At 41.6% G+C, this 24,154-nt stretch overlaps 1 protein-coding gene across 9 annotated transcripts in view; it reads right to left on the reverse strand.

The window, feature by feature from the left end:
• LOC137101675 (estrogen receptor beta-like) overlaps window positions 1-16,144 on the reverse strand; it is a 35,587-nt gene extending 19,443 nt beyond the window's left edge. For 6 of the 9 annotated variants that reach the window (XR_010911089.1, XR_010911088.1, XR_010911085.1 and 3 more), the window contains exons 1-6: window positions 8,420-8,570; window positions 4,027-4,543; window positions 2,771-2,967; window positions 2,564-2,680; window positions 1,114-1,455; window positions 150-288 (exon numbers count right to left, since the gene is read on the reverse strand). Coding sequence is in view for 4 of the 9 variants with exons in the window: in XM_067480371.1 (XP_067336472.1) it covers window positions 150-288; window positions 1,114-1,455; window positions 2,564-2,680; window positions 2,771-2,967; window positions 4,027-4,457 (1,226 nt within the window). In the remaining 5 variants the exon portion in view is untranslated. Of the gene's footprint in view, window positions 1-149; window positions 289-1,113; window positions 1,456-2,563; window positions 2,681-2,770; window positions 2,968-4,026; window positions 4,572-8,419; window positions 8,571-12,108; window positions 12,210-15,954 lie in introns of those variants that run through there. The other 3 variants (XM_067480372.1, XM_067480374.1, XM_067480373.1) reach the window with 3 other exon arrangements.
• Window positions 16,145-24,154: the final 8,010 nt, after the last annotated feature.

Here is a 24,154-nt window from a genome sequence, read left to right on the forward strand (position 1 = left end):
CATCAGAGCCGTGTATCCAATGACCAGCCTACTGTGACCTTAAGTGGGTTTTATTGACCTCTAAACATCAGCTTCAGCAGGATGAAAACTGCTGGTTGGAATGTGCCAATCAGAAGAAGCCGCTGAGTGTGTTGCTACTCCTCTCTCACCTGTTGAGTTTGAAGTCCGGAGAGAAGATGAGTTTTCCAGGATGGTCCACGGATCTCCACATCAGGCCCAGCATCAGGATCTCCAGCCAGCAGCACTTGAGCAGGTGGATCTGGTCTACTAGACTGAGCTCTACAAAGCCTGAGGACGGACGGGGCCACATGGACAGAAACAAGCACCTTCATCAGGTGGAGCATATTTCTCTAACTTATTAATGTGCCACAAAACCAGTTCAGGTTCAGTGAAGGGATGAAGGAAATTAACAAGACATACACACCCGAGAAATGGGATTTAGGATAAATAATACTTTTAGGAATGGGATTTTTGATCAGAGTACTTCTTTCACCAGTGGTTCTGCCAGTACACCCTCCAAACTCTGAATCGACCGTTTGCTACAAACAAAAGTTAAAAGTTGCTGGAAGGTGAATTTAGCCTGTGTTGGTGGATGTGGTTCCTCCCTTTTTCCAGATATTGTGCTGAGCTCAGATAAACACATTACAAAAGATCCACACCAGCTAAGTTACCTAACTGATCCTGAGGTTGGAGCAAAAACCACAATGACATCATCTGTAAAAAAAAACTACATGTAGTGGACGGAAACAAATGCCTGAATCTCCAAAATAGCTTTTACTACAGTAGCCAGCTCTGTAACACTGACATCAGGATGTGCCTGCACTGCCGCTCCCACCTGCCTGTGCCTTCCAAGCGCTTTCAACAAGCAGACAATGCACATTTTCACTGAGTAAAGAAACACATTGGAGACAATCGTCTTTATTCAGACACCCGGGAGCCATTGTGATCCCTTCACATTAGCATCTCCTGAGAAGCTACCTGCCAGGCTCAACACTGGCTAAAAGGCACAGAAAGAAAGAGCTCTAACATTAGATTTGGTGAAAGAGGCTCGGCTCTGATTCCAGCTGCAATTAGGATTCATCTCCAAACCAAATGTGACAGTTTTGATCTTACCTGGGATCTTTTTAGCCCAGCTGATCATAAGGACCAGCTCCTTGTCCGCCAGGTTGGTGAGGGACATCATCATGCTGGCCTCGGTGAAGGGCTTCTTCAGGTCCTCCATGAGGTAGATCTCTGGAGGCTCTGCTTCCATGATGCGGGAGATGAACTCCTCTGGGCTCATGGATGAGTGGTGCACATTGTCCATGTGGGGGAGGGGGTTCTCCAGGTGCAGATGCCTCTGAGCTCGTGAGGTCAGCCTCACCCCGACCAAACCCCTGCCCGTGGAATCCCGAGACTGAAGCCCACCGCGACGATGTCGGGCTCCTCGATAGCTGCAGCGCTCACGCCTCACACCTGGGCAGAAAGAGACTGTCACATGACCTGCGATGCTCCTTTGCCCTTTGAATTAATTTGTTCTTGATTCATATGTTGAAACAGAACAAAAACACCACAAGTTCAGCTTTTTGCTGCAGTGTAACACACTCACACCATCATGCCAGAGCTGGTAAGTACATTTACTCAAGTACGACTATGAAGTACTGTTGGTTTTTTGTTTTGCTTTGCATCATGAATTCAGATTCTCATCACAAAGTGCAACAAACAAATTTTATATAATGATTTTAATAATGATATTTAGCTACACCAAATTTCTTTAGCTACTACTCAAGTCACTTCCTGAGTAAAAGCAAATAAACTAATGATTTCTTTAAGGCTAATTTTTTTAGAAAAGTTACAAAGTTGTTGAACCTGTACATCCATTCTTTATAATATATAACATTATATATATTATATGAGATATAACATTCATATCATCATCAGCAATTGTAAATACTGTCCTCTTTACTTCAATTTGTGTACTTTGTCACAGTTAGGGAAAAGTATTTGTACTTTATCCTTGAGTGCTGATTTCATCTATGCCCACTGCACATTAAAAAGACTTCTTCCCATCGTGGTCTCATATCAAAAGGTCAGCGATTAATACGGACAAAACACGTGTCAGCAGTGTTAGTTTCATAAAAGTTGAGCGCTTTATTTGGAATCAGCTGGACAAACGTGCAAGCAACAGAAAACTGCACACACTCAAATAGACAGCTCAAAATCCCGACATTAGCGCAGTTAATTTGGACAGACTCAGTTTTTTTTTTAAGCCAAGAATTGTCCAACCAGAATATTCATCTTTTGGGAGTCACGTTAGCCCTGGCATGAGACGTCTGTGTCACAGGAGGCGTCACCAGCACCTCCCTACAAGACCGAGGATGGAAGAAACCTGTAATGCTGCACGAGGAGTTCGTCTCAAGCCTTAGCAACACTGCAAAAGACCGTCCTCCACAGCACAATGCCAGTGATCCAACCCAGTTTGTAGAGCTCTCAACAAGCTCACAGGTAAACCCATTCACACTTTCTATGCCTCAAGCTGAGCTGCTACAGAATAAAACGACAAAATGAAATTTAACCAGTTTACCGCACTTCATCATGCCCACTTCGTAGCATTTACGTAGGCGGCAGGCCTGGCAGCTTTTACGCCGATTCTTGTCAATGGTGCATTGGTTTGTGGCGGGACAGATGTAGTCGTTGTGTCCTGGTTAAAAAAAAAAAAAAGTAGATAAAGATTCAGCAGCGTGAGAGAAAGAACAAACTCAGTAGGTCGACTGAATTAAAACGTTCATACCTTGGATACTCCTCTTGAAAAAGGCCTTGCAGCCCTCGCAAGACCACACGCCATAGTGGTACCCAGAGGCGTAGTCGTGGCACACAGCGCAGAAGTGCATGTCTGTTTTCCCCACCGCAGAGGAACACGAGGAGTTCACTCCTTCCATTCCCTCCCCCGATCTCTTCCGCAGCAGCTTGTTACAGCTGATGATGGAGCTGCAGCAGGGAAAAGGCACAACTTGACATTAGGAACGTTAGCGTGTCATTCACCTGCCATTAGTCCTCCTGAAAATGCCTCCAAGACCACACTTCTGTCAACTGGAAAATTGCATCAGAAACCTCACAGCATTCATCACTGAAACATTATAAACCTCCAACAACCATAGCTGGTGCCTTTATGACTGTCAGCTGGAGATATGGTCGCACAAATATCCATTAAATATCCAGGGTGAAGACAGGAAACATCGCCCAAACACGGGTGGATCAATGGTCTTTGAATGAAAAGCTCTACGGCATAAAAAGTTACCTAGTAATTCATTTCTACCAGTGACAGCCAATTATTTTTGAAAGAAACATCTATAGTTTGTCACATTATTAAATGACCCCTTCACTCACACAAGAACCAAAGTTCAATATGAGAAGATGTAAATGCCGTAAAACTTCTGTCATCCCTACATTAAAATATCTTTAAAACGCCTCCAGATGACATCACCCAGGAACCTTCAGTTCAGATGACGTCATCTCGTAAATAAATTGGCTTTATACTGTATGAAATGCTGTTTACCCATTTAAATACGAGGCTTTGTATAGGCTGTACTACATTTGTATGATTAGCCATAAGTTTGTAAAACTAATTCTTCATTGATGTTAAGGTTGTCACAGGTTGAAGATACCTTTTGTATATTGTATTTCTTGATGATGAGGGAGGGTCAAATACGAGAAGCTAAAACATAATTTCATTTTAAATGCACCAGGGCAACTTCCTATTTAACCTGATGCATTTCTAAACTGTCAGCACATAAAAAAAAAAAACACTGAATCAAATTTTTTTTTCATGTGAAAAAAACTGTCATTAATGAGAAACATTAATGACAAGGTATCTGAGAGGTTGTGGAGAAACCAAAAACCAAAAGCTTTGGGTCTATTGGTTTCACAGGCTACAGCAAAGAAAAGCAACCTTTTCTCTTTCAATCATCCTGAGAAAATGTAGAGAGTGGTGGGTACCTGGATACTGATAACACACTTCTGTACTACAATCAGTGACACTAGCCTCACCTGCTGGGAGTGATGCTGTGGGTTTTAGGCTCCAGCCAGGGTGCATGCGGACTGGGTTCATTGTAGACGAGGGGCTGAGGGCACCGCAAGGTCAGAGAAGGCACATTGGTGTGACTGTGGGATGGCCAAAAGGCTGAGGGGCTGAGAGGGGGGCACAGAGATGACTGGCCGTCACTAATAGATGGTCGGGTGTAGCTCAGCACAGGTGGGCTGTAGAAAGTCAGGGGGCCATGTCCGTGGTTGTACTCGTGGTTACCGTCTGCGTACGGAGAGGGAATGCAGACTGTGTGGTTGTCCATGCCCAGAGGGGGGCTGTACATGGTGGGCAGCAGTCCTGGGGAGCTCCGCCTCTCTGAGGCTTTACAGGAGTCCACCTCCTGGAGCTGGAGCACTGGTAACGGATCAGGATCCAGTCCTGGGGAGGAGGCCATGTCAGGGGACAACTGTATGTTGACAGTGGTGATGAATACGATGATGCAATTGCTTCCTCTACTGCATGTTCTACTGCAGAGCAGTCCTGTAGCAGAGAGGACGAAATTATTCACCTATGTAAAACAACAAAATCACAGTTCATTTAAAACGCAGTTAAAACCTGTGGATACTTAAACGGTGCATTGTAAACACTAAAGACAATATGGAAAAATTAAAAAAAGGTTTTTAAAACATGCAAGTACGACTACTAATTGTTCGTTTAGCATCATCACAATTGCTATATTCCACTGTGAAGCAGGGGTTGGAGAACTCCTTCCAAACCAAACCACCAAGGCCGACCAGGGACCAGGTTCAGGTGTGGTGCTTCATCATGAACTAGTTCACAAACCTCAGCTTTAGGGTTCTATAGCCTGAGGAAAAGCCAATCAGCTCTTAGATCAGCTCTTAAAGGGGGGCACCTGTGGGTGACCATCAGTTCACCGTCAGATAATGAACAGGAACATGCCACAAGCTCAGTGACAGCCAATGTCGGGCCCTTCATCCAGCACGGCTTGGACTGAGTGACATCAGGAAGTAATTGCCTCACATGCACGGTTAACTCACACTGTAACAAACAACAGTTGCCTGCGGCAGCAGAGGCTCATTAGCGCCTGGAATTACCAAGGGAAAAAAAAAGAAAAGAAAACAAAACGATTATACTAATGATTCACAGATTGTGTAAGATCCTGCTAAATATCAGATTTCTCAATTATTACCTGTGAAGCTTTGCTGTACTAAGTAAAGTAAACGACTGACATGTGAACAAATGTCACAAATGTTCCCACAGACTTTACTGAGCACATCCACCTTGTCTGTGAGAGACCGTGACGCAGGAGCTTTCGTACTGTGACAGAGGTGAAGTCCGTAACAGCTCTGGCTTTGCTAATCATTGTCAATGTTCGTGAGCAGCCTAGCTGCACGTTACTGTAACCAAATTGGACCAGAGAGGCTGGTTAATCATAGCCAGACTCAGACCAGCAGCCAGCAGCTCTGCAAAGTGACCCTCAGACACTACTCACGTGTGGAAAACATTTAATCTGGTTAAACAGCTGTTTTCAACAGGTCCAGATATTAAATGATGCTAAGGCAAAGTCTAATTATAATAAGTCGATCAGTAATAAAGAAAACTGCCTCAACAATGTCATCTTTGTGATTGTTGGCACCATTAACTAAAATTAGCTACTGATCACAGACTGAGTTGGACTTCAGAGTGAAACTAACCAATGTGTCAGTCGGGTGCTGCCTGGGTTCTTCCCCAAACATAGTGTCTGATGGTCACAAAGCTCCATTTTGGTCTCATCAGAACTGCTAAACTTCAGGGCTCCACTGTGATAAATCCTCCTAATGATAAAAATCTTCATAATCTTCTTGATAATTTAAACTTGTGATCATGTGTTTGCATACATGCAAATAATGTGGGCATCTCACAAGAGTCTGGAGAATGAAACGAGACGAGCGTTGTGAAAGGTGGAGCTCACCCCTTGGAAGAGGAAAAAAAAAAAATTAAAAATACAGCTTCTCTATTGGTCAGAAAAGATTTGGCAACAAATGATTTGCAGGTTTTGTCAGGAACCTGAAGCATCAACTGCTGGAAACACCAATAAAAGAAAATCGATGAAGCATAAAGACACGAACTATGTTGTGATTAATAATAAATTAGACATTATTACGAGAGAATTATTTTTCTACTTCAGCCTCCCATGTGCCTTCGGACAGAGTCCAGATTTAAGATTTTTCTCTTTCGAGGCAGATTGAAATATTCTTTCCAGTTCTTAATGGCAGATTTAGCTGTACCTGCACTGCAAGAGACATTTAATGAATAGAAAATGTTCTTGTGTTTGTCCCAACTTCTGCTAATATTTTACAGTTAGTCTTCCAGGTGTAGATTTGTCCACCACACTGATTTACCACTAACTGGACAGGTGTATTTATCTACGAGCCTTAGAAACACATTTAGTACACTCATCTGAATAAAACTTTGTGTGACGTCCACAGCCACCTGACTGCGCCAGCGATGATCAATGACCTACTAATACACTGTAGACATCCATTTTCACTGTGACTGCTAAAAGTTGATTAACTTTTTTTATATGAACATCTAACACCACCTGAGCCCAACAAGGTCCCCAGACAAAAATCTGCAAAGTGATTTAGTGCTTCTTAAAACTCAATGCTATTTTGGACCATCAGAAGCATAAATCTTAAAAATAAACTAAGTGATTAAGCTGCTATCGCTGGTGTTTAGAACAACATGTGCTGTCGCTCCTAAAAAGCCTTGGCTAGAAACAAAACAGCATGTGAGCAAACCAAAAATGACCAGTGTTAAAGCTGGTGTTAAATTAATATTCATCTCCAGAACCAGCAGGCAGCAGTTTTCATCAAAGAAGATGTAATAAACCCACTTTAAATGACCTGCCTAGCAACAAACAGCAGACAGTTACAGAAATCCCCACTGGCTTTTTAGGGGTAAACAAACTATGAAAATATATTTATTATCCTTTCTCAACAAAGTTTCATGTTGTCTAAGGAGTTTAGAGATGAAATCCCTACACACTGCTGGTCTTACAGGGGATAGTCTCAGTGTATTCTGGAAATAAAGTGCTTCTCTTTGTGTTTCTTTAACTAAACTTGAACTCCAATCCAAAATTTCAACCACAACAATGACCAGAGGTTGTGGTTTGTCACTTTTCCAACACTGCAGCTGGGACACCTGCAGCAGTTCATATTAATTTACAGAAACTCTCTCTTTTTGTTGACAATGTCTTTCTACCTAAAGCAAGTTTTTTTTTTTTTTTTTTTAATTTAGGATTCACACACACACACACACACACACACACACACACACACACACGCAAAAAGTTGGATGTTGTAAAATGTTGTAGCTGACCAGCGCTGGGCTAATTTTTTTCTTTTGGCACCTCTAAATATTTCCTTCAATTTATTTAAATGGTACTTTTAACATTTAGTGTATAAAAGCAATCATTTCTCACAACACTCACCGCTCACTTAGCAATGATTCACTCACAGCGAACGAGTTACGATTGCAATGATCTGCTAATGTTCTCGCATCCTTTCAGGTATCATCTTTTCGTCCTCACATCTGAATGTATTATTTACTGCTAAAATAACAGACCAGCCGCATGTCCATGAATCACACAAACCCACGTGGCTCATTGCCATTTTCATTTTGTTTAGCTTTTGTAATGTGGACATGTTAGTCAAAAACATAACTTGAATGTAGATGGAGTAAGACTAAACCCAAAAATAGCTGACAAAACACTTGGTCAAACCAACGCACACTTTATCTTATTGCAAACAGCAACTGGGTCAGAGGGCAACACACTCTGCCCAGCTTCCATTAAACATTCATCTCAGTAGCCTCAGGAATATGATGGACACTTATGTTGTCAATAAATTGGCTTATATAAGTTTTTGGATTTTGAAAGCGAACGTACGTAGCTTTGAATGCATGTGAGCATTTAAGCTGCCATTTGACAGAGTCACACAATTCATCACAAACACTTCACCACATATCAAATTCATGCAACTCTGTTTTGTGTCTGCTTCCAAGGTTTAGATTATTGTGCTGTTGCAAGTGGCTGTGGCCACGTCTGCTGATATGCAAAATGAAAACGTTTTGTCCGTGAAAGCTGAACTGCAAGAGCTAAACATAACCAGATCAAGGTTTACAAAAACAGGCAACACTGCACTAGCGATACAAACTGGCTGTAAGTCAGGAAATCTAACTGTTGGAGAGAAAAACAAAAGCAGTTATAGCAGAAGTATTTCACACTGTGTCACCTCAGCCCAAATTTAAATGAATCAGTCTTTTCATTGTTGCTTACAAGGAGGTCTGCTGTTCAACAAGCTAAAACAAACTGAACAATACACTGAAAGTCATCAGAACCATTAAACAACTCACTTGCTTCTTCAGGCTGTGTGGTTCAACAGAAAGCTGTGTTGTCAGAAGCTTGAGCTTTGGACAGACTGCTGTTCATGGCAGCCTTCCACAGTAAACCACCAGGCAGACAACAAAGGGTCAAAGGACACTGTCATAATGCAACTCTGTCTTTTATTCCACCGTTTCATTTGCATGATCTGGTCTTCATGGGGGCTGGATCTAAAGGGCTGTCAAGATTTTTGTCTATTTTTTTTTTTTTTCTATCAAACAAACTTCCAGCAGCAGTGTATTGCAATCACAGCAGCAATAGAAAAATATATGGCCAACTTTGCTGACAAAGCTGGTGGAGATAATCTCTTGCAGTATCAGCCACAACATTAATTCCAGTGGTCTTAATAATGTCATGGAGGACCAGGGTCAGCATGGCCACTCTGAGCCCTCTGCAAAATGTGATACACTGTGTACAGGGGTGGTAGCAGTACACAAAGTCAATACTCAAGTAAAAATGCAAAAACAGGATTTGAACAAAACAAATGCTCAGTACCACTTTAGATATTTTACTCAAATACAACTACTAAGCAGGTCATCTAACATTTTACTTCAAGTGCATAAGTAAAGGGGTCACTGTCGGTGACGGTTGAGCTGATTTTAACCACTCTGTACTCACAGGTGGTTAACACATAATCATACCTCAGCATTCATTAGTTAAGAATATTCTTATTAAAAAAAACTAAATATTTTAATATTAAAACCACCAGGTGGTAATAATGTTGTGGCTGATCGATGTACGGCAACTACCTAAAGTTAAAGTCAGAATAAACTGCTTTTTAGAATAAAGTTAGCCGTTAAATGAGACTGGAAATCCTCCCCCCGGGAGACAAGGTCTCCTTTCGCATCTGAATGTGACGCACAGGGTTTGACCTTCTCTGATTGGTTAGAAGGGCAAGTTTGGCTCCAAAACATTTCTTCGAAAATACATTTCCTCTGCTGCTACTGCTCTGTGTGTCTGACTGTACATGGTACATTAGAAAGCATCAAATATTAAAGCGTCACTTATAACCCTGATGCTGCTGCTATAGCAACCACTCTTCTACAGTGAAAGCATTTTATTTGACAGAGGCTGTATTTTCCAACAGATTTCCTGGAAGCATCTCTTATAATTAATGATTTCTCATAATAGCTGGCAACCACCTGGGTTTTAGCTGTAAATTATGAAAAATATGAGAATAACTAAGACAGGCCTCTATGAATAAGAAAGGATGGAGAAAGTGTTAAATGCTACAGTCATTAAAGCTACAACATGCCACTTCAACAAGCACCTCTCCACAGTAAGATTTTAGAGCATAAAAAAAACAATTTGTATGATTTTTGATACATGTTGTAATGTTGCTCAGTTTTGTAAGTGAAAACAAGTTATGCCAGAACTGCTAAAAAGACAGACGTTTGTTGCAAAAGTTGCATATTTAAGTTGATACAATTTTAAACAGGCCCAGCTGTAAAAATTCACCAACTCCGCTGTTATACTAAAAAAACTTGTTTCTAATTTTCTAATGGGCGTGGAAAATAAAGTGTGGCACATTTTTCATCTCAAGAATAAAAAAATGTTTTAAAATTAAAAATAATGTCCAAGATTATGCATTTGAATTATGAACTTTAATGTAAGGAGGAAATAATTAACGCTGTGTCCATTTGTAAAACAGGAAATAGAGATTAGGATTTTCCGGTATTTAACAGCTACGTTTTCAGCGAAGTTTCAGGTAAATTACGCAGAAAATATACTGTTAGCTTGAGAATAATACTGTAAACAAGTGAACTGTTCAATTTAACTACTGATGTGCAAATGAAATGAAAGTCACCCATTCACAGGAAAAAAAAAAAAAAAAAAGTAGAATATATTTCACAAATCATAAATTGTTAATGATATCTTCTATAAATTGATGGTCCACCAGAGTCTGCCACAGCATTACCACCACCACCACCTGGCAGCTTTAAGGTTACAGCACATGCCACATGCAGCATATTGGTGTCATCAGTAGTATTGGTACCTTGAGGTGGTCTTAATGTTGTGGCCGCTCAGTGTATAATGAAATTAACTGTTTGTTTGCAGTACTGCTGTTGGTCCCTGTTCCAGCTGTCTTCCTGTGTGTCACTGAGGGGGTCTGTGACCGTGTACCTGCTCAGTAACTGAACTGGGCTTTTATCTACAGTAGACACATGGAGAAAAATAAAATTCCTATCACAGCTAAATCTTTCATGTTACACAGCAGGTAAACACAACAGGACAGGTCAGGAGTCCATGTGCCACTTGAACACAGTGTCCCAGGTGTGAAGGTTTGCATGGATGCTAATCAAAATAATAATGCAAATTTGGCCAGTTCAGACGTTCATCAGAAAGTGTTTAGTTATAGTAAACTATTAAAATCATTGGTGCAAAAGTTCGCATCCACCTTGAGGAATTAACTTTAACATATTTTTATTGATTGACTCTAGATGATTGTGCATTAAATATGTTGATGAAAAACATTTTTTCCCCTCATTTAAAAAAAAAAAAAAAGGGGGATAAAAACATTTATATTATATTTAACCTCAATGCACACATCTGGAAAAAAATAATCATTGTTACAATACGTATTATTAACCCTTTAAATTCCAAACTAAGAAATACATTTGTAAAATATTTATTAGCAGAATTGTGTTGCTGCTTCTTCATTTAGCAATATTTTAGGTTTTATTTGTCATATTAGCCAATCAGGAAGCATTATCTGCTGGTTGACTTGTCCTGTTATGGTTATCCTAGGCATGAATGAAGTTCATTCATTTCTGCAACAAAACAATGATTTAGTTCCATATAAAAGCATGAATAAGGCCAAACGGCCAAAGATAGGTTTTTAGAGAGTTTTTACTACAGCAAAATAGTGGCAAAAAGTGTCAGTTAAAGGGTAAAGTGAACGGTACACGAAAAGCTAAGAGGCTGACTTTAAGTGTGACATGAAAATGTCACACGCCACCAGAGTAAAGCCAGTAACCGATTAAAACCAACCAGGTTGATATGACTTTTTTTTTGGTTTAAATAGCAGCATTATTACCTGACAACAAAAATAGCTGCAGCCTACATAAAGATGCTGAAATCGTTCTGGAGCAGTTTAGACCGTTTGTAGAGCCTGTGGTCACAGGATGAAGTTAGGAACAATGGCTCTGACCTTTGACATCTCTGGCACGTGTAACTGCTGCTCAAATTTCTTTTTGTTTTTAATCAAGGTCTCGGCTGAAAGCATGTAAAGACCAACAGCTCCTCAGCAGACGAGAAGAACTTAGACATGAATAAATATGGATTTCACCATCTAGTCTGAAAATGTCGCAATATATTGGCACTAGTGGGATTCGTGAACAAAGACGGCCGACAAAGCCCAGTTCACGTTCATCTCTCTCCGCCTGTGTCTGACCACCTTTGGACAACAGTAGATACGGTCAAAGTCTGAACGTCTACACAAACAGAACCACACACAAAAAAAGCACTTTTACCCACAATGGAGAACTTCATGTTCTAACAAACCACATGTAGGAATAACATGAGCTCCGAATGTGGATGAAACCTCTGTGCACAGAATAGTTTGCAGGCATGTATATTAAAACGTGTTTACTTCTTGCGTATAAAAAGGAGCAAAGACCCTTCTCGCCTAAGAGGAAGGATCCCAGCCAGCAGCACATACCGAAACACAAAGACCCGCAGCAAAAGCATTAGCCAGCCTCTATTCCTCCATTCTCTCAGCCTCACAAAGCCAACAAGGAGCTGCTAGAGGACAGGAGCTTTGTCCCATTGAAGAGGTCAACAGATTACATGGGAGCAGGAGGAGCCTGACGGAGCCGCTTCCAGCTCGCAGGAGCCGAGCAGCGAGCGGCTTCACGAGAATCGAGCGGCTGATTACAGCGTCGGGGTCTGGAGACATTTTACCTGTCACCTGTCAGCGCTGCGCCGCTGTCCACCTGCCAGCACAGTGCTCCAGCCTTTTATTCAAAGCCCCTTTTCCCTTCAAATACAGTAACACTGAAAAATACTGGGAATTAAATTATTAAATTACAAGATGAAAGGACTCTGCTAAAGTGTAGATGCAGCATGTGAAAAACTGAATCCTCGATTTTCATAAATAAAAAAAATTGGAAAGATGGAGGGAGCGGAGACAAAACTTATTGTTTGCTTAATGTTTTTAAACTAAAAACACCAGACATCGTGTTTCTTATGCTTCTCTCCGTCACGCATGACAGGAGCACACAGAAATAAATGTGGGTGGTGTGAGATCTGGGAGGTACAGACACACGAACCTGATTCTGCTTTTGATTCCATTAAATGGAAGATCGTAAAAAAAAAAAAAAAAAAAAAAAAAAAAAAAAAAAAAAAATTGCCCATACAAACTTGTTAGAAATCATAACTGGATGATGGTGATATTTTTTAATTGTTTCTAGTAATCAATCATTTTGTCATTTTAATAGAAATATTTGATTTCGTCCACCACTGTGAATCAGAGAGCCGTGTTGTCATTTTGGAAAGAAGTCAAAATTCTTCACCCTTTTCTCACATTGCAAAAGCAAAGCCAAGCGGGTGCACGGTTAACTGGTGTATATTGGGATATGTACTTCACTTTTTGCACATTTCATTGTGTTGCACATTTAATTTTTGTCTCATCATCATTAACCCACAGTGATGAAGAGGAAAATGTTTCTAGAATTATTGAATTGATATCGAAGCCTGGCAGATTTGCAGCAGAATGACCAGTACTGAAAAGAGGAACTCAAAGTGAATCCACCGTGTTCTGTGCCTCAGGTTGTTGTTAGAAATGCACAGCAATGTTCAACTTTACACGTGAGCAGCAACAAATCCATGACACATGCGGGGTCCTCTTACACTACAAGTTAACAAAGGTATTTTTAAGCACAATGCTCAGTAAAACTCCTTCTGTGCTTCTTCACAAGCTAAAACATGTTGAACACATCACCATGTACAGAGTTTCCTGTCACACCTGTGGCTGTGATGTGAACCAGCAGTTTTGTGAAACATACGGTAGTGAAGGATGAAGAAGTAAAACACGACTCGTACTGGCTGTGCAACACCAACAACACATCTTAACTCATTCGATGAGCCGAGAGATTCCACATCCCTTTGCACTGCATTTAGGCCTCGCTCCCCCTTTTATACGTGCTGAGAACAGGTCATGTAGCAATACTGCTCTACACTGCCCCCAGTACACAGCAGAAACGCCAAAACATTAACAGTTAGAATGTACAGTCAGAGAGCAGGCAGGACTCATTCGGCTTGTACAAGCTCTGACGTGACTCCGTTGGCGTTACGTTCACCAATGTGCAAATTAAGCTGATTAAAGTTAAACTGATGCAGTTAGTCAAGTTCGCTCCTTTGGTTAGAATTCTAACGCGGACGCTTGCTGCTCTTCAGAAAGCATCCGCTGACTGAACAAAGACTGGAGTCCTGTGTAAAATATCAGAACGTGCTAAATCTAACAGCAGCCTGGCACATGCAGGGTGCTGCTAAAAAAGCATCACGGTTCATTTTCTCCACCTCAGCTCCCCGTACTATGTTTGGCCACCAAATATCTTCATCCAGGATTGTCAAGACTCTCATAGTAAACAGTTTCTGCTGCCACCTGGCCAAAGCAGCTGAATTAATTAAGAGAGTGCTCCAGGGATCACACCAACTGCTTTCAGCATGCTTATTTACACCCAGCTACCACACACAGGGACTGTACTACAACTGAGGCATGACACGCTCCTCTTACTGCCTGGAAACACTGGAGGGGGGGCTGCAGCGTGGAAATAAACATGCACAGCTGCCTTTAAAGCTACAGTGTGCAACATTTTCTGCACTAACACACACCGGAGGCCTCAAGGAGCACACACCTATTAAACAGTGTAATCAGTGGTGCAGAAATTTTTTACTTTTAAAAAGCACTTTAGGTTTGAGGCTCGCAGTACTGACCAATCAGAGAGAAGCAACTCCTTCTGTTCATTAGTAAGTTTTGTAACAATTTTTTTTTAAATAGTTTTTTAATGAGTACAACTACCTAAAGGGCTGTGCAGAGCCACGTGAAGCGTAACAAGAATCGGACAGAGAGGGGGGTACTGAAGCTGCACTCCGGCATCTCAGGTGATGGACAACCTGTGGGTTGGGGGGGGGGGGCGGTTGCCGTGCACGCATGCTGTGTTAATCAGTGATCGTTGAGCAGCATGACCTTGACGAGTTTTCAGCCCCGGCGGGTGGAATGCCCTGACGTGGGCGAAAGCCGCAGAAGGGGATGTGCTTGGAGTACGAGTTCTTATTTCTGGCAGCAGCAGCATTTCCCTCTGTCCTCCCCACAAACACACACATACACTCTCGACTCCCCCACAGTTATACATGAGCGCAGAAGGAATCTGGTATTTACAGTAACAGACCAGATTATTATTACGGCATGAGCAGTCTCAAGGCTACGGACAGGAGGCTGCCAGGCTCACATCCTCACCATTGTGTTCCACTGCAGAGCCAGGAGGACGGGAGCAGATAGGGTCGGTTTTGTCAAAGTGATAAAATTATCAGCAGAGGGGTCAAACGATTAGTGTGTGAACCAAAACTCCAGTTATGCTGTAATAAAATGAACAGCACCCGAAATGCAATTGGGTCACACAGGAATGTAAAGGGAACATCAACGCCTCACAAACTTCCCCATATGCTGGATGCACTTCAGAAGATTCAGTGCTCCGACCTGGCTGAGGCAGAACAACACGGTCATCTCCACATGCCACAAACTCCCATCATATTTTAACTCACTGTTTCAACTTGAATAATTTTTAGTAAAATTATGACTCGATACAAAAAAGAAACACAGTAATAACAGATTTTCCCGGCGTTTTCTCTTCACGATTCAGAGTTGTACATTTTTGCCTCTTGCTCTGGCAACACCCAGAGTGAATGACCTACAGCTTTTCCTGCTTCTCTACCACATTCAATGAATGTTCCAACTTCATCATGTCCAAATATACTACACGTGTATTTGAGGCAGCATTAAGGAGGTGTACTGGACTACTCCTGTTGAGGAAGGAAGGATGTGGGGTCTAAAAGTTCTAAAAATAAATGGCTGTTCTATACAAGTGTGCTGTTGTGTTTCTGTGGAAAGACAACACAAAAACCTACATTTTAATTCACGTTTTTTTTTTTTTTTTCTCGTTTGTGTTCAGACAGACATCAAATCCAAAAGCTTTATGGTCACTAATTCCTTCTATAACCTAAACCTTAAAGCTTGGTTCATTTCTAAGTGCCTTGGTTTAAACATGTCACGTTGAAGCTGCAGTTTTCTGCAGCAACAGCTCAGCAAACACATTTAAACAAACGAATTTACCGGCGAACTCCCGAAGCTGCAAAGCGCCGCGTAAAGTTGTCCAACAAGCTGCGAAACGCACTTTCCGCAGCTGGTTCTTATCAAGCCCATCAGACCAGGAGCACAGCGGCACCTGCCACGCTGGACGCCGCTGGCTTCGTCTTTTTAAAGCCCCAGAAATAAAATGTCACAAACCTGTCACTCGGGTGATCCGCTGCTAGAGTTTTGTGCGCGTCCAGCGCCTCCGGAGCCGCCACACACTCAATGAAGCGGAAAAAGTGAAGCAACACACGGACATTACATGTCGCCCGGCGCTTATTCCTCAGAGAAGCTCTTCTTTCCTGGGACTCCAATCACTTCCCCCCCCCTCTTCATCCTCTCTCCAGTCCTCAAAGCGCCAGGTTTAAGGTTTGGTCGATTCGGACACGTCACTGACCACGCCCCCTTGGAGCGCTGCCTGGCAGCGTTGCGCACAGCAGGAGGAAGAGGAGGGTCACAACCTTTACTCGAATCTGGTTCAAAACACAAGGAAGAAATGAATAAAAATAAAATTAAAGCATGGCGATCTGTAGCTTGTCTGCGTTTTTAATCAGCTCAGAGTTAAAAACTAAAAGAGATGAAGCCTGAAGAGCAAAACCTGAATCCACTGAGAAAAACGGCAGCACATTTTAAACAATGACAAATGAATTCAAATATTCATCACTAGTCATTTGATTTGCATAGGATTCATTTTGGACACCTTTCTGTTCCCAAGCTGCAGATAATAGCAACACGTGAGTCACTGTAATAAATTTGGATGGAAATTCACAGGAAGCAGCGACTGGCGGTACGATGAAGACAGAACAGGGTTTTCACTGCTACACTGTCGTTAGGCCGGTTCTCATGTGCAGCACAGCACAATGCATCAGTGATGCACAGAAGACAACTCGAGGCCCCGATCATTTCTGCATGTGGTGCCATTTTCATTTTACTGAATTACTACAAAACTGCGATCTTGTTAACGTGGAGCCTCTGGGTCCCCGCACCCGTCTCCCTTTTTAGCCAAATTGTAAATCCAACCATGTTTATGGTGGGTTTAGGAACCCTGCTACCTTTCTATATCCCCATTTGTCGCCATTACACATCACATGCGTTTCAGTGGCTGCAGCTATGTCATAGCCCAACATTTTCTTGTTTTGACCTTTTACAAAGTCTTTCTGCTGGCGTTTTCTGCAATAGAACCACTTACTCTTCACTGAGGTAAGATTGTAGCCCCCCCATGTGATCACTTTCTACTTTTAGTTTAGTTAATGGCAAATGGTCCAAAGCACTTCACAATGCTTCTTCTCATTCACACAATCACACACTGAGGACAGTGGCCACAATGCAGCGCTCACCTGATCCACCGGGAACAACTCGGCGTTCAGTGTGTCGCCGAAAAACAACACGCTACTGAGCTACAGGGGCAATTGTGCTCAGAAAATTCCAGCCTCCTGACTGGACAACATCATAGTTTGATGCACTTTGCGTGATGTGACCTTCAATGCGCTGCAGTGTCTGTGTGAGGTTCTAACTACAGTCATTAGGAGGGAACGAGTCTGACACAGAACAATAAATACATTTAAAAGTTGTGTGCTTCACTAAGAAAAATTGTATATAGTGAAATTTTAACTACTTTATTAGCTTTTAGAAAGAAATGTGAGATTGCAAATAATTGCTTTACACACAATGGGCCCTGTTTTTGTCGTGTACCAGTTATATGCAGTAGCAATGAAATGGAGCAATCAAAAGGCCTTATGTAATTTGCGTGAATTAACCCTTTAATTGTGTGCAGGGTGAGTTAATGTAACTTTTGAAACTGGGCCAAGTATATTTGCATGAAAATACATCATGGAGCAGCAGTACAGGCCCAAATAGCACAGAAAATGACAGAACGCTAAACACCTTTTAGTAATGTCAGCAATGACGTGTTTCCACGCTGACTGCAGGTACGAACGCTTTAAATTCTTCTGGGAGACAATAATGACTCCGTCTGTGAAACGGCCCATTTGTCAATCAGGTGCTTAATTGAACAACTAACCAAATAAAAGCACTATTGTTGTTTTCATTACGTGGGTGCAGATGTGATTAACTAACATTTTCAGTCAGTTTGAAGTTGAGTGATGTGGCTCTAACTGCTGCGTCTGACAGCTCCTGCATCACACTTTGGATTTGATTTCCACCTTCCATTTTACAAGTCTAAGCTCATCTCCTCTCTGTGCTCTGAGGTCAAACCGCTTTATATCAGCTCTCTCCCCTCTAATCAGACATATGGGATTTAAAATAAAGAAAAACATTATCTCTATAATCTGCATGCGGCTGAGGTGATCTAACAGTTCAGGCTTGGACAGTTGCATATTTCACAGCTGAAATGAGATCAATTTACTGGGCTGAATAAAAAAAAACTTGTCAAATCTGTTTCTAAGGCCAACGGACCAAAAGGGTAATTCTGACTGATTTTGGCCTTTTGATGAAGCAATAACAAAATTATGGAGCTAAAGGAAATTAGGAGGAAACAAACTAATTAGTCTTAAACTGCTTTAAATGGGCAGGAAGTGGCACAGTCACATTTAGTCACATGTCTGTACAAATTAAATTCATGGTGATAATAGCACATTTTACTGGTACAGTAACTGATGCTCCTGTTTGTGGCCTTGGTTCAACCCAACTAGGATTATAGGAAACTGTTTTGGAGGATTTGCTACCAGCACCAATGTCCGGTATCAGTGTAGAAACCAGTGGGTTTCTCATCTCCAGCTGTCAGACGTTCGACTCATTTATTCAAATACCTGAGCCACAATATAGTTATAGTTCATCTGCCATAACCACGTTCATTAACTGTAACCACACAGTAGTAGCTGTGCACTGTAGGAATCCACAGAAACAGAAAAACAACAAAGATGTTTCCAAGGACGTTGTTGAATCATCCAGTATTGATGTTAGCACTCTGATAACATAAGGCCTCCTCTTTTTATACTTCAAAACCAGTTTCACTCTTCAGTATCAAACCCTGCTTAAGTTTAATGTCAATGTAAATAATTTGTATAAACTTACTAAAAACAAAACAGTTCAATTGAAATTATTGATTACTACTGACTATTTAAAAAAAATAAATAAAAATCACACTGAGTTAACTGAAAAAGGCCTAATGTGGAGCAGTGCAGAAACATCTACTTCTAAAAAGCGTTTTGAGCGAGGCTCCACCTACTGACCAATTACAGAGAAGCAGACATACGTTTATTAACTTCTATTAATAATTGCAACTACCTTAAAGGCTGTGCAGAGTGACGAGTGAAGTAAAGTTGTATCAGAGCAGTAACAGGGACAACTGTCCACAGCAGACAGGACCGATTCTGAGACTCACGTTAGCGCTGGTTTAAGTTGCACAATGTGATTTTAATTTCAATGTCCGAAATGTGTAAACTTACTAGAAAATGCACTTATCACACAAGCATCATTATCAGCCATTATTTGGCCTGTGCTGACTACTAATAATAAGATGAAGGTGAAGCATTTGTATTCAAATCAAAAGCAGAATTTTTCTTTATATCAAAGACAAAAAGACAAAGAAAAACTAATTGCAGGAGTTGCCCTAAAGTGTAAGCAACATATCTTTTGTACATGACATTTGTGATTTTTAAAGCACAGAGTGCTCAACATCAGCCATTCAGCAGGTCTAAAATGCAAAACTGCTCCTTAATATCATTTGTTTGAATGTAGTTCGGTGAGAAGAGCAGGGCTAAACCGACTTGAAGAGAAGCTAATCTTGCAGGGAGAGGCTTGTTTTGAGGCGTGTCTGAAAGCTTTATGCGCTGCATTGTAGTTCAAGCACAGCAGAAACGTAACAGAGCGGAGCAAACAGCTGGAGGAGAATGCCACAAAGAAAGAAAGAAATGGAGTTTTGATAGAAGCCAGCTTTGTTTGCCTCAAATTATTAATTCACTGAGATTTTTTTTTTTTTAGTCCTTTAGAAATACAACATACTTGTTCTGATTCATGGATTCTTTCTCTGCCTACTTCAATTATCGTCTGATAATTCTGTTTGCCATATTAGTCGCTGACACACACTGCAGCATGATGTTACGAGATACAAGGCGGTGGACCATGTCCTTTCCAAAACTCCCAAGTGAAGTGAGGAACTGTGTGTTCCCTTGTGTCCTCTCTTCTCCTTTAGCCTTTGCTCCAGTAGTACAGGGACCAGAGAGAGTGAAAAGAGATAAATGTGCCCTCCCCCTCAGACTGGGATGTGTGTGTGTGTGTGTGTGAGTGTGTGTGTGTGTGTGTGTGTGTGTGTGTGTGTGAGTGTGTGGGGGAGGGAGGGCTGTGGATTACAGTGTGTGTGTTTAAGTTAGTGTGTCACGTGTTCCTACGGGGCATCTACACGGACGGCGAGTCCCTCTGCTTCTTGTGAGTCTAAATTCTTTGAAAATGCAAGCTGATTCATCCATTGCCCAATTTTTTCCCCTTAATCATGTCTGAATTAGTTTCATTGGCCCTCTGTGCCGCGGCTGCTCCGGCAGTAATGACAGACAGGGGAAAAAGAGCTAGATTCCTAGTGCTTTCATCCAACTTCTGCCTATTACTCCAGTAATAGACTGAATATTCAGCTGCATGTACTCCGAGGTGAAGCGCAGGTTAGGTCAGGAGGGTTGATGGATTATTAGCATCAATCTATTAGATCTATCTTCTGAATGAGAGGAGCTGAGCAGAATGCAGGTATCGAGAAAACCAATTCCTATCATCTCCGCTGAGCTGGAGGGGGCTGAATCTGAATCGTGGATCCATCCTAAGCTCTAATTCAGTTCTGTATTTTAGTGAATAGGGGTTGAAAACGTGCGCAATCACTTATTTTCTGTTATATTTTTGATTAGTTCTGTTTGGCATCACAGTCTTTTTCTGTTGGTCTTAAAAAAGAAAGTTTACGTGTTGGAAAAAAAAATAAAAGGAAGGTGCGTGTTTTTCTTAGGCACTGCACTTTTACTCCAGTACTCTTTCAGTTGCTAGTAACTTTTTGCAGATGTAGAGCTTGATATAAATATAATACACAGTTAAATCCCGACGTATTATTACGTATGGATAAAGTCGGTAACATCAACTCCAGTAACATGATATTTTAATAATTAATACACATTTTGATGCCATCATTTTCACCTTATAAAGTTCATCAAAAGTCTAAGGCCCAGTGGTTGCCCCTCCCGGCTGAAAACCCCTTCAGTCTCCACCCAGACAGCCTGTGTTAGCCCTCAGTATGAGCGGTCTCACAAAATTCAAATCTCTGAGTTCAGGGTGGAAGATTTTACGGTGAAGCAGAAGCAGGAAGTGTTTGATTTGCATTGAAAATAACCAGTTTTGTTAGGAATGTACACGTTAGCCGTTAAAAACTACTATGTTTCTGTTGCATCCCGTCAAAAAAAACAAACAAAAAAAAAACCTAGTACAAATATGAACTGCTTAAAACACCATTTGAAGGAAAAAAATAAAAATAAAAAAAAGGAAAGTGGACGTTTAAATAGACACCCATCAGCGGCTAGTTTATCTGATGCGTCATGAGGATTAATTAATATTTAATAAGTCTCTCAAACCTCAGACTTGTTGTTTTACTTAGCCAGCACAAGGCTGCAGGACGATGCCTCATTAAGGATCTGTCTCTCACCACAGCTTCAAATATTCCATGACAGTGACTGTTGGATTCATCGATTTGTAGAACTTCAATGTGCCGTATTACAGAAAAATGTGATTACTGTAAAGTCTTACTCAGTTACCCTCAACGCTGACAAGAACTTACAAGCTACAGGGAGCTGTAGCATGAGACTCAGGGCATCAAAGCATGCGGCGTCGCACGGATACGTGCAAGCTTCCCCATCACATCTGCACTTTACACACAGGCTCTGACTTTCTCTGATTGGTTAGAATAGGTGAACCTGGTTGAAAAGCCTTTAGAAGAGTATATGTCTGTGTGTGTGTCACAGGAAGCCATCAACAGCCAATCTCCACAGTAAGAGCACGCCCACTAAAAAGTACTACTGTTTACTGTAGTACTACTGTAGCTTTAACACAGCTCGGGTGCAGCTGTCCAGTGTGTGCAATGGGAGTTTATGATTATACCTCCCTCCATTATGCTTTCCACTTCCTGTGCTCCATGTGCGTTTGACATCCTCACAGTCGCAGTCTGCCAAGCTCCAACAGTCGCCACCAGCACTGGATACGTATAGTGGTTTATTAGTTGTAGTGTATATATGGGCCTGTTTAATTCCATTAGGATTTTACACTGTGGTCAAGAAATGAAATGTGACCTTCAATACAATATTTCTTGTTTCTGGTCATTTCGTTTTACACAATCACCAGCATCATCTCACATTGCGGTCTCTCCGTTTGACTATGAAATGCAACATAACTAAAGCTGCTTTGGTAACCCCCCCCCCCAAAAAAACAACAACTAATCTGTTGTGGCTGCTGGTCTCGTTCTTCAGTCTGTCTCACACACAGACAGACAACCCTTCAAACCAACAATCACACCAATTAACCTAAAATGCAGTTTGGGAGGAGCAGGGGGAGAACGTGTCAACTCCACACTCCACCCCTGTGCTGCCCATTTCATTTTGTTACATTTGAAACTCTGTAGTGTCATATTTCAGCTTTTGGGAGGGCAATGAACCTCCTGCCTCTGCATATGGCCTCAATTTGCTACTGGCCACCGCGTCTGTGTGGCACCTGAACTTACAGAATTACATTTGTATATTTGTTTAACAGATGGTTTTGTCTTACAAGCATCAGGACCAGGTGCAACTTGGAGTTCAGTTCCTACACTTACATACGGACACATCCCAGGAAAACACCAGGGGACCCGGACTACGGCAGGGAGCATGTAGATCACCCATCAAATCTCACATAGACACATTCCACATATTTGGAATTTCCTAACGATGAAAGAAGCGTTACAGCTGCTGAACCAAAAGAGCAAACTGGTGTCGCTCATGTTGTTGTAAAAATGATAGAAAATAGGTTATTTTCCTCAAAGCAACAAGTGTCCGTCAGCGAAAACATCGTTGTCTCGTGTCACGTTCCGTCTGTAAAGTACAATGTAATGAAGTAATCTTATCTCGAATGACATCACCTCCTTCCCACACAACTGTTTCCTAACAGAGTATCTTTGAGCTTTTGCCGACTTTTAATTATAATCTGGATCCACAAAGTGGAGGCGTGTGGGAGTGCGGAGCAGCGGCGGAGGAGAGGTTACCTTGAACTCTTGTACCTTCAGTCCTGTGGAAATCCTTCTCTTGTCTGGGAAATTTAGGGCTTTTTCTAAATTCTCTGGCAGGACACAGGCTGGTTTCAGCCATTGACCACAATACACAAAACCCCTGACTGCAATTTGTCATGAAAACCCCCCCTGCTCAACAAGGATATGGGTTCCAGGACAAAAATGACATTTTCCACTTAAGGCAGTTTGCAGATGTGCTGTTTGTGTTACATACCTTCACATTACAGTATTAGACATTGTTGTAAGATTTTGAAGTGCAGCTCAGTCCTTTTTGCCATAGAACTGCACTGTGTCCAAAACTATTAAAACAGCTCATACACCAATCTGCTGCCACAAATACAAAGAAGCCAAAGAAAATCCTGACTTTCCAACTGAACTGAACTGATGAAGGTCATTGTGGAGTTTGATGGCAATGAGTTTAGCTGTAAAGGATAAATTAAATGAATTGTATTTTCAACATTTACCCTTACGGGGTTAGTGTATTCATCAGTGCTGCGGACCACGGTTGGAGCAGGAGGAGCCAGGGACTGTAGTGCGGACCCTGCATTTTATGGACTTCCTCCCTCAACCAGCACCACTAACATTTACAAAAGAAAAAAAAAAAAGACCCAAGAATAAAAGCAACAAAACTGTGTATTTTCTTCAACAGTTCTACACATACTATGTCATATTGCACGATGATGATTATCTACTGAGTTTATCATCATGTGAAGCCCATAAATATGATGCTGATAACGGATAACAGCCACTGAATAGCATAACAACATGCAGACGGGTTCTGCTGCATCTCAGATTACAAAAAATAACCTACAAAAGACAGACTTGGGTTGTACAAAGGTAGAATAATGCTGAGCAGTAGGGTTTTACAATTGAGGTACCCAGTATGATGAGTTTGGGCCCATGTTTCCAGTAAACAGGGATTCTCAGACACACACACACACGAGCATCCACACGTACATGTGGACTGTGAGACAAACAGAAACTGGTTGATCCACTCAACCTTCCGTCGATGTTGTTTACCGTTATCTGTGTATTATCTGCTTGTTGCTATGGGAGCCTTAGCGCTCGCCCCTCATTCGCCTACGCGGCTACCAGCACAAACAAACAGGACAGGAG

This window comes from Channa argus, chromosome 16, assembly GCF_033026475.1.
Source record: "Channa argus isolate prfri chromosome 16, Channa argus male v1.0, whole genome shotgun sequence".
Classification (NCBI taxonomy): domain Eukaryota; kingdom Metazoa; phylum Chordata; class Actinopteri; order Anabantiformes; family Channidae; genus Channa; species Channa argus.